At 36.7% G+C, this 13,742-nt stretch overlaps 1 protein-coding gene across 5 annotated transcripts in view; it reads left to right on the forward strand.

Annotated features, from left to right (window-relative positions):
* The window catches only part of shroom2a (shroom family member 2a), a 63,317-nt gene that overhangs the window by 21,358 nt on the left and 28,217 nt on the right, over nt 1-13,742 (forward strand). For all 5 annotated transcript variants that reach the window (XM_051112020.1, XM_051112021.1, XM_051112022.1 and 2 more), the window contains exon 2: nt 1,053-1,201. In XM_051112020.1, coding sequence (XP_050967977.1) covers nt 1,053-1,201 — 149 coding nt within the window. The remainder of the gene's footprint in view (nt 1-1,052; nt 1,202-13,742) is intronic.

The raw sequence follows: 13,742 nt of genomic DNA on the forward strand, positions 1-13,742 counted from the left end.
GGATTTTTCTCCATATAATGGACTTCATTGGTGTCCCAATTTTGAACTTCCAAAATGCAGTTTAAATGCAGCTTCACAGGGCTCTAAACGATCCCAGCCAAGGAAGAACGGTCTTATCTAGCAAAACGCTAATTGTTTTCTAAAAATAAAAATTTGTATACTTTTTAAGCACAACAGCTTGTGTAGAACAGGCTCTGGGATGCGCGTTCAAGACGCTACGAATCACGTCTAAGTTCATTGTCTGTGTACTCCGGCTCAAAAAGGTCGAGTGTGGCGAAAAACTCCATCTCATTTTCTCCTACAACTTCAGAATCGTCCGACATCGTTATAGCTTTTTGTTTGTAAACAGCATTTGACTTACTTGCACTTCCTTAGTCTTTGCGCGTTCGCTTTGTAAACACTAGTTCCACCTACGTTCCATCTACGTTCTGCGTGACCTTTCGATGTGACCTTTCGACGTGATTCAATAGTACGTAGCGTCGTTGACGCGCATGCCAGAGCCTGTGCTGCATGAGTTTTTAAGCTTAAAAAGTACAAATTTGTATTTTCTGAAAAAAAATGACCGATCGTCGAAAAAAAGACCCTTCTTCCTCGGCTGGGATCATTTAGAGCCCTTTGAAGCTGTATTTAAACTACACTTTGGAAGTTCAAAATCAGGGCACCAATGAAGTCCATTATGTGGAGAAAAATCCTGAATTTTTTTCCTCAAAAACCATAATTTCTTTTGACTGAAGACAGAAAGACATGAACATCTTGGATGACAAGGGAGTGAGTAAATTATTTGTAAATTGTTGTTCTAAAAGTGGACTTCTCCTTTAAGTTGGATTTTCTGAATTTGGCTTTCTATATGAGCAAAGCATAATCGCAGTGCATTGCCTGACAATGCCTAGGTCGTTTACAAAAGATGAATGCTTGTCCAAATATTGTCATAGTTTGTTCAATTTCAATCTCCCAACAAAAGGAGAGCTATTGATGCAGGTCTGTTCATCTGTAGGTGAAGTATGGTCATGAAACAAAGAGATTTGATTGAGTGTATTGTGTCTGTGTCACAGGTGGAAGAGGGCAGCAAGGCCGCGACCGCAAGACTGCAGGCTGGAGATGAACTCATCAACGTCAACAACATTTCTCTCGCCGGCTACAGACAAGAAGCCATCTGCCTAATCAAGGGCTCACACAAGACTCTCAGCCTGGTGGTGAAAAGGTAATATATAACCTCAACCTCAGTATTCTTTTCGGACCCGATTTACACCTGAGATTAGTACCTATCTGTGGAATCTGATCATAAGTGGGCAAGCTACTTTAAACTAACATGCATCACATATGTGGATTTTGACTCTCTACGTCAGTGTGTTATTGCATGTTGATAAGTGACAGACTGTTGCTTCCAAATATACTTCCAAATTTTAATCTCACTGCAGATGGACATTTTGAGCAGAATGCTCAGTTATTTTAGTCAAACCCCTATATTAAGTAAAGCCATTTGGCAAGGTTTAGAATTGTGATGTGTTTACATGAATACTACCCTTGAATGTGGTCACAGTGAAAAGATCAAGCAAAACATTTTGTATTTTGCTTACACTGGCATTCAGCACTGCCCAAGTAATCAGATTGTCAAAAACAGATGTTAGCGCCAGGTGTAAACAGGGTCTTTGACATTATTTCGTCCACTCAGTGGTAAGATATCTGTGGTTGCTTACTGTTGTTGTTGTTGTTTTTGTTTCACATGTTAAAAGATGCATTGAATATTTTGAACAGAATTATTTGTGTTCCCATCAATATTGTATAGCCCTGTTAGGTAGAAACACCAGGGAATAAATGTACGTCACATGTGGGTAGTGAGTGATTGTAGCCGTTGGGGATTGGTGTTGTTTACATCACTAGTTCATCTGACGCTGAGGGAGACGTTGAATGCTTGACGGTCCAGTTCTGCCAGATCACTTTTTACCACTGACAAGCAAAACACTGTGACTTAGAGGAATAGGAAGCTAAAATAAAACTGAATCAGTTTCAATTTTCTTTTTCATTTCAGCTATATACTGAAAGTAAATGCAGGGAATTATTACAAGGTTTCCGTGGGTCTTAAAAAAAGTCTAAAATCGCTTTTCTGTAAACTAAGGCCTTGAAAAGGTCTTAAATCAGAGCAGCAAGTCTTAAATTCATATGATCATGGCATAAATTTTCATGAGGGATTGTTTTCTCTTGTGTTTTATTTTAAAGTGAAGTGAAAGCGTATTTCTGTGCTACATGGCTTAGGTCACTCAATATTCATTAAACGGTGTGTGCTGCTTTATCTGTCAGTCACCCAGAGAAGAATTTGTCATTTAGATTTTTTTTTTTATAGTAATAAAAATCATTTAGTTCAGATAAAGAAAAGACAATACAATTAAAACTGAACACGGCTGCTCAATGCAGTGTGCCGAACAACAGTTGCATCACAGATCAGATTTCATTTATCACTTGAAGTGAGTTGAACTACAGATAAGAAGAGAGAGCTGAGAAAGACCAGACTACGGGAGAAGAGTTTCAAAACAAAATGCAAATATTTGGGATTTTAAAAAGCCTGTTGACTTCTGCCATTTATCTAAGGTGATAGTGGAAGTTCCGTATTTATTTTGTTCCAGTGTTTGCGATTTTTATTTAAACTGTGTATTTTCTTTTTTTTTATTTTATATTAGGCTACATCAATGTGTGTGCCATGCTTCCAAGCTTTTTAGCTTGCTAACTAATATATATTTCTTATTTAGTTGGTTACACAGTGTTTACTGATGTTCAGTTTTGTTTACCTATTTAAACTTTGTGTAAGTTATTATTTTATATTAGGCATATTACATGGTGTATTATTATTCTTTTTGTTAAAAAAGTTTAAGTTAATGCCGCTAATTTAAAAAGTGAAAGTAAAATGTGTGGGATGCTTTTACAAGCTACTTAAACCTGAAGGAAAGTGAAGGAAAGAGGGAAAACTAACACTAACTAAAAAACAAACAACCGCTTGACGCCGAATTGGCACTAATTTGAAAGTGAAAGTAAAATGTGCACAGTGCTTTTACTGAAGGAAAGTGAGGGAAAGAGGGTAAACTCAAACAAGCTAAAAACAAATTAGATGATGAACTGCTGCTAATTTGAAATTGAAATTGAAACTCGAACTGTACTTAGGGAACATATTGCTGTATTGTTTTCCCTTCTATGTAGTTTTTTTTTTTTTTCCTTAAATTTTCTTTAGTTGGTCTTGAAAAGGCTTAAATTTACCCTCATAAAACCTTGAGAAACCTTGTATTACAAAAAAATTCTAGAAATAAATAAACAAATAATAAAATATATATATATATATATATATATATATATATAATGTATGTATATATGTGTATATATGTGTGTATATTGTCACGGGAGGGAGCACAACGACAGACACAGTGGGTGTGGCGTCAGGCCTCGAAGAGGCTTTTATTAAACAATAAACAAAAGTGTCCAAAAAGGGGGAATAAAACTGTCCAAAATAAATAGGGAATCTGGTGTCCTCGACGTGCAGGGGTTCCGTGAAGGAGGGGCAGTGTTCAGAAGGGAAGGGTCCAGGTAAGGGGCGGAGTCCGGCGGCCGCACTCACTCCCCGCCGGGGTCTGCGGCACGAGGGGTAGCGGCTTCCTTCAGCGGCTTCATCCACCTTTCGTTACGTCACCTACTGAGGCGGGTAAATCGGCCCGGCATCCTGGCCCGCAGCCGTCTGGGTGCGGCTTCACGTCCGGACCGCGGGTCCGGCAGCTCGTCCATCATATCGGCGGCGCTCAGTCCCTCTACGCTCCCTTCCTGGACCCACGAGGACACCAGCGTGCATGCACGGGGAAGAGACCGGTCTCCTGAGGAGAGGCACGCTCGGCATTTTAACAGCGGCGGTGATGAGGCTTCATTCACATCAGGTGTGCCTCATCACACGCCGCCAGACCTGGATGTTTCCGAGCCCCTCCTCCTCCCACACGCCCACTCCCGTCGGGAGCCTGGTGAAGGGCGGCGATTACGGACGGGGTGACGATGATAATTAGGGGGGAGGCAGCCGACTCGTCACAATATATACACATACACACCACAAAATGTCTTATGTTGCACGGGTATAATTGTAGCAATAGCCAAAAATACATTGTATGGGTCAAATTTATCGATTTTCCTTTTATGCCAAAAATCATTAGGATATTATGTAAAGATCATGTTCCATGAAGATATTTTGCAAATTTCCCACTGTAAATTTATCAAAACATAATTTTCAATTAGTAATATGCATTGCTATGAACTTCATTTGGACAACTTTAAAGGTGATTTTCTTAGTATTTAAATTTTTTTGCACCCTCAGATTCCAGATTTTTTAATAGTTGTATCTTGGCCAAATATTGTCCTTTCCTAACAAATTATATATACAGCTGTATATGTATGTGTGTAATAGAATTTGTCATAAATTGTTGGATTATTGACCTAAAATACAACTTTATTCAGGTTTTAAAAGAATTTTCAATGTGGTCCCAGACATTTAATTTAATTTGTATGTTGTCATGAAAAAATACATTGCTAATAATTTAGTTTCTAAATATATTACAAAGTGTAATATATAAAATATTATTATTTTTCTAATTAAAACATCAAATAGTCCATCTTCTGTACTTAACTACCCTTTCTGTTTCTACTGAGGTATTGGAGAACTTATTTTTAAACGTAATGCATTACAATATTGTTTTTAGCCGCACAATAAAGTTACAATATAGTTTTTAACCGCACACTCAAAAGCTCAATGTACGTGGCTAAATGTATGTGCACCTCGGCGTTTATGCTTTTATGATCAAGATTAATGTGAACAGCCCACTGTGAACACTCTTTGTAATTTGCAATAGAAAATAGTAGAATTGATCCACAAATCAATTTATTGTGACACCCCTAAAATACATAAAAATATTTGTGTGATTTCACATTTTTAATTATTGTAGGTTTGTGTCATATTCTGAGTTTGCTTTTCACTATTTTTATTTATCTTGTGGAATGCTGAATCTGTTTTGTGCAAGTGAGATGAGTAAATGCATGTTCACATTTAGTCTAGAACTACAGTAACGTCATATTTACACAGCGCACAACGCCTCTGTACTCACTCTCGATTTCTCTTAGACAGGGGAGCTGTCAGACAATAAATGGGAAAACAAAGTAACTGCTGTTACTTATTTGAAAAATGAGTACTTGGAAAAAAGTTATCTGATTGTGGAACCCCCATTAATTGTAATGCGTTACTCCCAACACTGGTAGTCAACAGCTAACTTTAAAGTGAGCAGCCACTATGTTTTCACTAACAACCCTCTGTGAAGTTTCTGTGTGATGCAGTAGATTTGCATGCGGGCTGGAAGTGATGTTCTCAGCCAGTGGACACTGTGGGTAGAGAGCGTCTCGACTCTGTGATGCAAATGAAGTGATTTGGTCCTGATTCACGTGGTCTGATTGTTATCAGCTTTTCTCACGACTTCTGCTCTTTTTCAACCTCAAACACAAATGTGAGATTTTCTCACCTTGAAAGCTGTGTACACATATGCTCACAGCAACACTTACAACAATGTGATCTCTTGGCGAGAAATGACGTAAATGCATGTTAAACAGTTTCAGGTTTGATTTTTATCTTGTCTATAGAAAAATGTGTATTACTAAAGGTATAGTATTTTTCTTTTAACAAGCATTGCATTGGCTCACTGCAGTTGAAGAGGAGCAGGCTGGTCAGTCCACTTCTTTGTGTGCCAAACACTGTCCTCTTTGTCTCAGCTTGGCCTATCTGGGGAGCACTAAGTGCGTTTGGTTGCATTACAGCATAACTGCTAAACAAACAGTGTCATCCAGGGAAAAAAAAACTGCCTGTGTTTATCTATTAGACAGAGCCATTATTGTGGGTTTGCTGTGTGCTAGAAGGTGAATCGAATTGTACTTTAAGGTGACTTGAATATCCATTCACGATTCACTGTGGTTGACTTTCAATGCATGGAAATTTGGCAGAGTTATGAATTAAAAGCATGGTTTAAATCAAAGCTGAGATTAAACTAGGCAATGACATTTAGTTTTGGCATGAGCTTTTTTAATTTTTTTACCGGAGTAATGTTTATTGTAGATGCGAAATGAAATGGGGGTTGTGTATGGTGACATCAAAGCCAAGGACTGACTCACGGTTTCATATCTCCAACAGTGAAACGAATGTGGTCCGATTAGGCAATAAGGGATAAGTGGTTGACATTGTTGAACAGACACGTAACTACTCACAGCCTATTCAGTTGGATTAATGCATTCCAGTAGAGTAATCACAAAAGAATTCACAAATGTTTTGTTATATGACGTTTGGATTTTTAAATCAAGAAAGCTTATAAACTCTTAAGTAGACAAGTATAGTTTATTGTTTGTAGCTGTGCATACATTTTCTTGTATTTTCCTTTGTCTGTAGGGGATAATTTCATTGGGCAGTGAGTCAGAATTACCACACAGAGCAGATAACAAATCATTGCTGGACCACAGTGGAAGGTGGGGCGTGCGTGGGCAGTCTGCAGACTCGTGTGTTAAACAAGAGGTGTGAATCTCATTCAAAAAAATTTGAATGGCTGTCATTATGGATAGCCTGATCTTTAAGTCTCTGTTCAAAAGCTTGGGGTCCAAGAACCAAATATATATGGTTATTTTGAACTTTTTATTTATCTAAGATCCTAAAAAAAAAATGTATCATTGGTTTCCACAATTTTTAAAGAGTTAAGTTTTGGGTACTAGAGTTAGAGTTAAGTTTCAGGTACTAAAATGGAATAAAGCACTGATTTTTGGTACCAGACAAGGCTTGGTGTTTAACAGGTTTTGGGTAACAGACAGAACTCTGTTGACTATGGAAGCACGTTTCTGCCACTGAATTATTAAAAAAAAAAAAAAAAAAGTCGACTTTTTATTTCATAATTCTGACTTTTTTCTTGCAATTGCGACTTTATATTCACAATTGTGACCTTTTTCTCGGAACTCTGTGATACAAAAAGTAACTTGCAATTCTGAGAATTGCATGATAAAACATACAGTTGCAAGTTATAAAGTCAGAATAGTAAGACATGAACTCCTGAGACATAAAGTTGCAATTCTGAGAAATAAAGTCACAATTCAGCCTTTTTTTTTTCTCAGTTTGTATCTGAGAAAATACACAATTTTCAAAATAACAATAACAACAAAACAACAATAACAAAATCACAATTCTGACTTTATAACACTGAATTGCGAGTTAAGTCAGAATTGTAAGATTCACTTTTCTAAGATCATATCAGTCTTTTTCCCCCTCAAAATTGGACTTTATAATTCGCAATTGCTCACAATTAAATCTCACAATTCTAAGAAATAAGTCAGAATTGTGACAAACTCACATTTGCGAGAACATATTTCTCGCAACTGCGATTCAATATCACGCAATTCTGACTTTTATATAAACTCGTATTTGCGTCAAAAAGTCAGCATTGTAAATTTTTATCTTGCAATTCTGACTTTATTTCTTGCAATTTTGATTTAATATCACGCAATTGCAAAATACAAACTCATATTTTCAGGAAAGAAGTCAGCATTATGAATTTTATTTTGCTGACTGTTTCTTGCAATTGTGATTTTTATATCACGCAATTCTGGCTTTTACAATAAACTTGCAATTCTGACTTTTATATAAACTCGCAATTGTGAGGAAAAAATTCAGAATTCAAGATACAGTATAAACTTGCATTTGCAGGAAAATTCTCGCAATTCTGACTTTATTCCTCACAATTGTGAGTTTATATCTCACAAATTGGAGAAAAAAAGTCTAAATTGCGAGTTTGTATCATGCAATCCTGAGAAAAAAAAAGTAAAAAATCTGAGATAAAAAGTCGCAATAACCTTTTTTCTTTTTTATTGAGTGGCGAAAATGGCCTCCATAGTTGATGGATTTTGGGCACCAGACAAAATGCATCAGGGTGCATCATCTGAGATTGGATCTAATGTTCCTGACGTGGAGACTCTGTCTAATATTTTTGGCATTGTTGGCACAATGTCGGCACAATTTAATTATAATAATAATAATAATAAGTGCTTCTTGAGCACCAAATCAGCATATTAGAATGATTATAGCCACCTTATTTTTCTGGAAACGGAACTGTTTTCTGTGAATGTGTGAGACTACAGGTTCATTAGCCGCCGTACGGAAATAACGAGAAGAACAGAGTGCAGTAAACAGTAAAACTGTTTACTATAAGCCAGTGTTAAGATACTAAATTAAAATAATGCGGTATGACACACCCGTTTGCAATATCGAGCAGCAATACGAGCTGTTTTGTACAGCTAAAAATAGCTGGAAGTGAATGACCATGGAACCCAGACCCATAAAATGTACAAATGGCCGCACCTACTCTTATGGGAAAAATAAGGTGGAGAAGATCATGTGACAACTTTGCCATCACAGGCATAAACTGCATTTGAGTTTAAATTGTAATAATATTTCACAATATTACTGTTTTTATTGTTTTTTATTATTATTATTATTATTGTTTTTTGATCAAATAAATGCTTCTTCTTTTAAAAAACATAAAAAAACATCTTGCTGTCCCCCAAACATTTGAATGATAGTGTATAGAATTTTTATTTTTTTGGTGTTTAGGCCATAAAATAAATCTCATTTAAATCCCAGATTTGCAAAGTGGTTTTAGAATTTTGAACCCCACTATATAACATACATATTTACAGTTAACAAATAACATGCTATTACATCACTCCACCCTCACCCATATGTTGCTTTAAAAACCTGTCGAGGCGGGTGTCTTTGCCATGATTCTTTATAATTGCATGAGAAATTTGTCAGATGTCATGTCAGCCAAAGACAGATCACTGGTTTGCGACCAAAACGATCCTGACCCCAGCATACCATGTGACTCCACCATCTGTACCATCATGATAGAGCAGAGAGGGTGATGTGTGGCTTGTAACAGTGTGCTTATGAAGAGAGATTGCATGTCTGAATAAAGCCTAAGCAAAATAAGCGTTTGACTGTGAAATGAGGAAACAGGAAGCTGTTGCATATGTGGGCGGTGCCTGTTTTGCATATTCTGACTTCATTTGAAACTATGAGGTCATACTATGAGCTGGAAAGACGGATTGTTTAGTTTGGCATGACAAAGGCACTGGTCAAATAGAGAACATACCTATTAATGTTGGAACAAGGCCATATGTACGCCTGGGTACATAGTTCAGTGTCATACGATTTATATCAAAATTTAAAATTTCCTTACTAAAATATTTTATACAAACAGTACTAAAATGTTAAAAAGGGATCACATGAGATGACTCATACAGTGTAAGTTTAGTAAAATTTATGTACTATTATAATATTTATTAATAATTATCTTGTTTTTGAGTTTATTTTATTAACTTTTTTTTATTTTAGTTAGTTCCCAAGGCAACATTCCTCATTTTCTTTTTTATTCTTTTATTTATTTATTTTATTTCAGCTTTATTTAAAGATGGTTCCTACTTTTCATTTTTGTGAACAGTAAACGTTTTATTTTATAATAAGCAGGTCTGCTCATGGGGGCCGCCATTTGAGATCACATGACCAGCCTAGTGCTATTCACTTTTCACTTTTCCCAAGTATTAATGTAAACTTTTACTTGCGTAATTAATTAATAATGGCTAGCTGTGAATTTCTACAAAGCTTTAGGTAACTGAAAACATTTTAATTGCTTTTCCGTGGTACTGCTTGACACACCAAAGTACTGAGTTCACATTTAATTAGTCATACTTTTGTGTTAATGTAACCACTTACTTACGCAATAAAAAAAACTAATACTGGTGAACCACATTAACTGGTTTTTGCACATTCCAATTGTTTATATGATGATTGCAGTTCACCATAGTAATGAAAGTGATATATGTCACACAGTCATTAATTAGATAACCTAACCTAAATGAACAGGAGTACTAAACTCTTTCTATGAAATTCATCCTATAACACACTAAATATTGTGACTCATACATGACGCACAGTTGAGTGTTTCTGTGAATGCCAGTCTGCCCAGATGCCCCATTGAGTAGGTAATCTACAGAGATATTGGGATTATGGTCACTGTGATTAAAATGGGATTTGGAGTCTGGTGCTTGTGGATTAGATAACTCATCCACACTTTTACAGACTGTCTTGTCTGGTGCTACAATAGGAGCTATATGATTCTATAGTACTGTTACTTAAAGGGGACCCCAAAGTATTGTATGGCTTAATATAACTTAAATTATGTCTCTTACTGAAATATGTAATAGAAAACCCATGATTTACGTTATTTAAAAAAAAAAAAAAACATTGTTTTATACATATTTTGGACTGTGGGGGGTGCTATTCATTTGATGACGTGAAATAGTTGCACTCTGTGAGCCATTGGCACTACCTGTTGCTATTTTTACTGCAACATGCAGTATAAAATACTGATACCAAAGTCCCTTTAAGACAAGTCATTTCACTTGGTGGCCATTTTTGAAATGCCTCTCAGGCAGGCAAGTGTAGCTCCTATCTCTTTGAATGGGAAAACATCAAATTCTCCAAAACTGTTAGATTACAATTAAAATTCATATTTGAAATCACCAATGAAATCTGACAACAACTGCCTCATAGATGTTGTTCCTTATGCTCCAATAGTGTTAAAAAAAAATGATCTCTAGTTTGCATACGCAGTGCCAAGCGCAGGTCTCAGAACGGTTACTGTTTCTATCCACAAGTTTTCCACGCTCCATAAGGCCTTGCGTCTTCCGGTTTAACAAGCGGGACGTGACACTCATCCATTTAACAGCTGACAGGAGTGACGGGCAAATGAAGCCTCGTGAAGCACAGAAACTTTCCTCTGACTGTTTTGGGAAAGATTCAAAGCTTTGAGAGTTTCGAAAACAGCACGATCTGGTGGTTAGTAAAAAATAAAGCAGCCAAAAGCCAGTGAAAGCTTTTTCTCCATCAGAGAAAGCGTTCACCACAGTTTGCATAAATTGATCCATGTTACATGAACAAATAAAAGCCTTACCGTGTGTGTGTTTGTTTATTGAATTTCTGACTCTGATAAATTAATTTACCCATTGAACAGTGCCATTAAATGCCAGTACAAATATCAATATGATGTAATAGAAGAATAATGTACACCTATATTAATTGCATATGGCATATATTTAATTTTCCTTAAATAATTAGCATTCTTCATATTACTTGTATGACTGGGTATTTAAAAATGTTATTAAATAGGTCCCAATGAAAATGTACTCACAAAGTAAGATCTGGGGGTCGAACATTAGGACACGCAAAGTGAATCGCGCACATGAAAGTGAGGCTTCTACGAAAGGGATTTCTAAATTAACAAGCCTCGAATCGAGGCTTTATCTGGCATGCCCTTTAACACAAGCTCTGATGTCTCGGTTCATTTCACTAGTCAACAGTCATTCAAGATTTAGCGATCCAAACTTGCTAATGATGTGAGAACACAAAATTGAAAAGCATATGTTGTCCATAAGAACATAATGACATCTCTCATAAAGGTGTGCATCTTTAAACAATGGTCTAAAAAACACTTGGCCTCTTTGCTAATTTGCACACAAAATACCATTGGTATACAACGTCCGCCGCCTTACCAGAAGTTGTACCCACGTTCTTTTTTACAGTAGCGTCCCCCGGAAACTTGCGGATAGCAACTAGTTTCTGAAACACAGTGAAAAACGCTAGTGTATACGAGGATTGTTTTCATTTTAAAACACCGTTTTTAAAGGGGTCATCGGATGCAAACTTCACTTTTTCATGTTGTTTGAACATTAATGTGTGTTGGCAGTGTATGTATAAATCTACCCTATAATTATAAAAATATCCATGCAGTGGTTTTTAATTAATCTGTAAAAATAATATCCCCTTTTTCAAAGCGAGCAATTCTTAGATGCCTCTCGGTGTGTCGTCACACCGACAGAGGCCACTCCCACAATAGTTGATTGACATGAGCTCTTACCTCAGACCAGCTGTCACAGTCCAGTAACTTTGCACGTTTCGATGCCGAAGCAGGGATGTAAGTTAGACAAGAATATCTCCGATTGAGCAGTTGAGGTGTTGTGTTGCTGGATGTAATACTGAACATAGTGGTCGTCATTTACTCCCGACATCTGAGCCGCTGAAGATGCAGTAGATTACCTTTGTTTGTGAAGGGAATGCACCTCCCGATCTACATATATCCGTCTATGTTCGCACGAATCATTCATGATCCAGCTTCACTTACAGCAGAAGTGAGTGTAAGCATTTTTCTATGAATCTTTGCGATCGCCTTTCGTCTTTAGGAAGTTTAGCTGCTAAACCCGGCTAAATGCAGATAAATGCAGCTAAAGTAAACAAGATCGTCATTCCACAGAGAGAAGAGAGGGGTGGGGTGAGCAGAGCTCATTTGCATTTAAAGGAACAACCCCTTAGAATGAGATGATTTTTGCAGAGCTCATTTTGACAAGGCAAAAAGGGTGTTGTTTTACAAAACCATTGAAATTTTTTAATCAAAGTATATTAGAGACTTTTCATTAAGACCCTAAAGAATCATATCAACTTGTGGAAAATGGGCATCCGATGACCCCTTTAAAAACAAAAACGCACTAGTGTAAATGGCCTGAAATGCAGCTCCGGAGTTTACCAACTAAAACGTGGTCTGCAGCGTTTTCAAAAGTCTCAGTTTTCGAGGGTTGAAAACGCCGGAGTAGTGTAAACGATAGGCGTAACGTACCAAAAGTTATGTGTTTTAAAACAAAAACGCACTAGTGTAAACGCAGCCTCAGTAAGAGACATCGTTTCTCAAGTCTTAATACCCAGGGTTCCCTATAAAAGTGTAAAAATTGCAATGCAAGATCTCTCTTCAGTCACCAAACACCTATAATTTATTTGGGTTTGTTTTTGATTTCAGAAATATTCAGCTTTCTCTATAAACACACAATGTGTTTTTCTTTCAAGAAATTAAGGCTAAGGTGTATGTACTGATGTTTTAAACGAACACAGCATACTGGATTTAACCCACGCAGAGATGGATGTGGATGGTTCAGGTACACAGTAACAAAAGAACAAATACATTAGAGTCTCTAGTTTGAGAAATCGATACCTCACAGGTTCTCAGCTGGCAGCTTCATTGAAAAGTACATGCCAAGCAGCACTTTCATCTGGGATGCTAGCCTTTTGTGCTGAGTTTCAAAGAAAAAGCCACATCTGGAACTGATGAATAAGAAGAGATTCAAAGAAGCAAAAGAACATTTTTAACTATAATTTATTAGTAATGACCGTCAGAGATGGATTTTCTGTTAGAAGAGCCCTACAAACTAATAACAAAGATGTGCTACAGAAAGCATCAGATGATCTTAAGCTAAGTCTTTTAATACTCTGCCTGCCGTAATGTGTAAAAATGGTTTTACTGTAGTTTCTTATCAATTTAATACACGCTTTTATGCAAACACCATTGCATAAATGTTCATGTATTTCAGTGTTGGGCCAAAAATGGTTGAGAGCCATTGTTCTGTTTAGAGATGTAAGTGCTGATTGTTTTGCTCAAAGAAAGAGTAAGCGATTCTCTAGCATTGTTGTCGCAAGTGAAAAAGTCTGAAATTTGCAATGCAGATTATTTGTGCATGCTCCGCATGAATATTGTGGTTGTTAGCTTTAGAAACAAACAGTGACTTCACATACAGTCCTTGAAACAGTGACATACAGACAAGAG

The sequence above is a fragment of the Labeo rohita genome, chromosome 6, assembly GCF_022985175.1.
Source record: "Labeo rohita strain BAU-BD-2019 chromosome 6, IGBB_LRoh.1.0, whole genome shotgun sequence".
Taxonomy (NCBI): domain Eukaryota; kingdom Metazoa; phylum Chordata; class Actinopteri; order Cypriniformes; family Cyprinidae; genus Labeo; species Labeo rohita.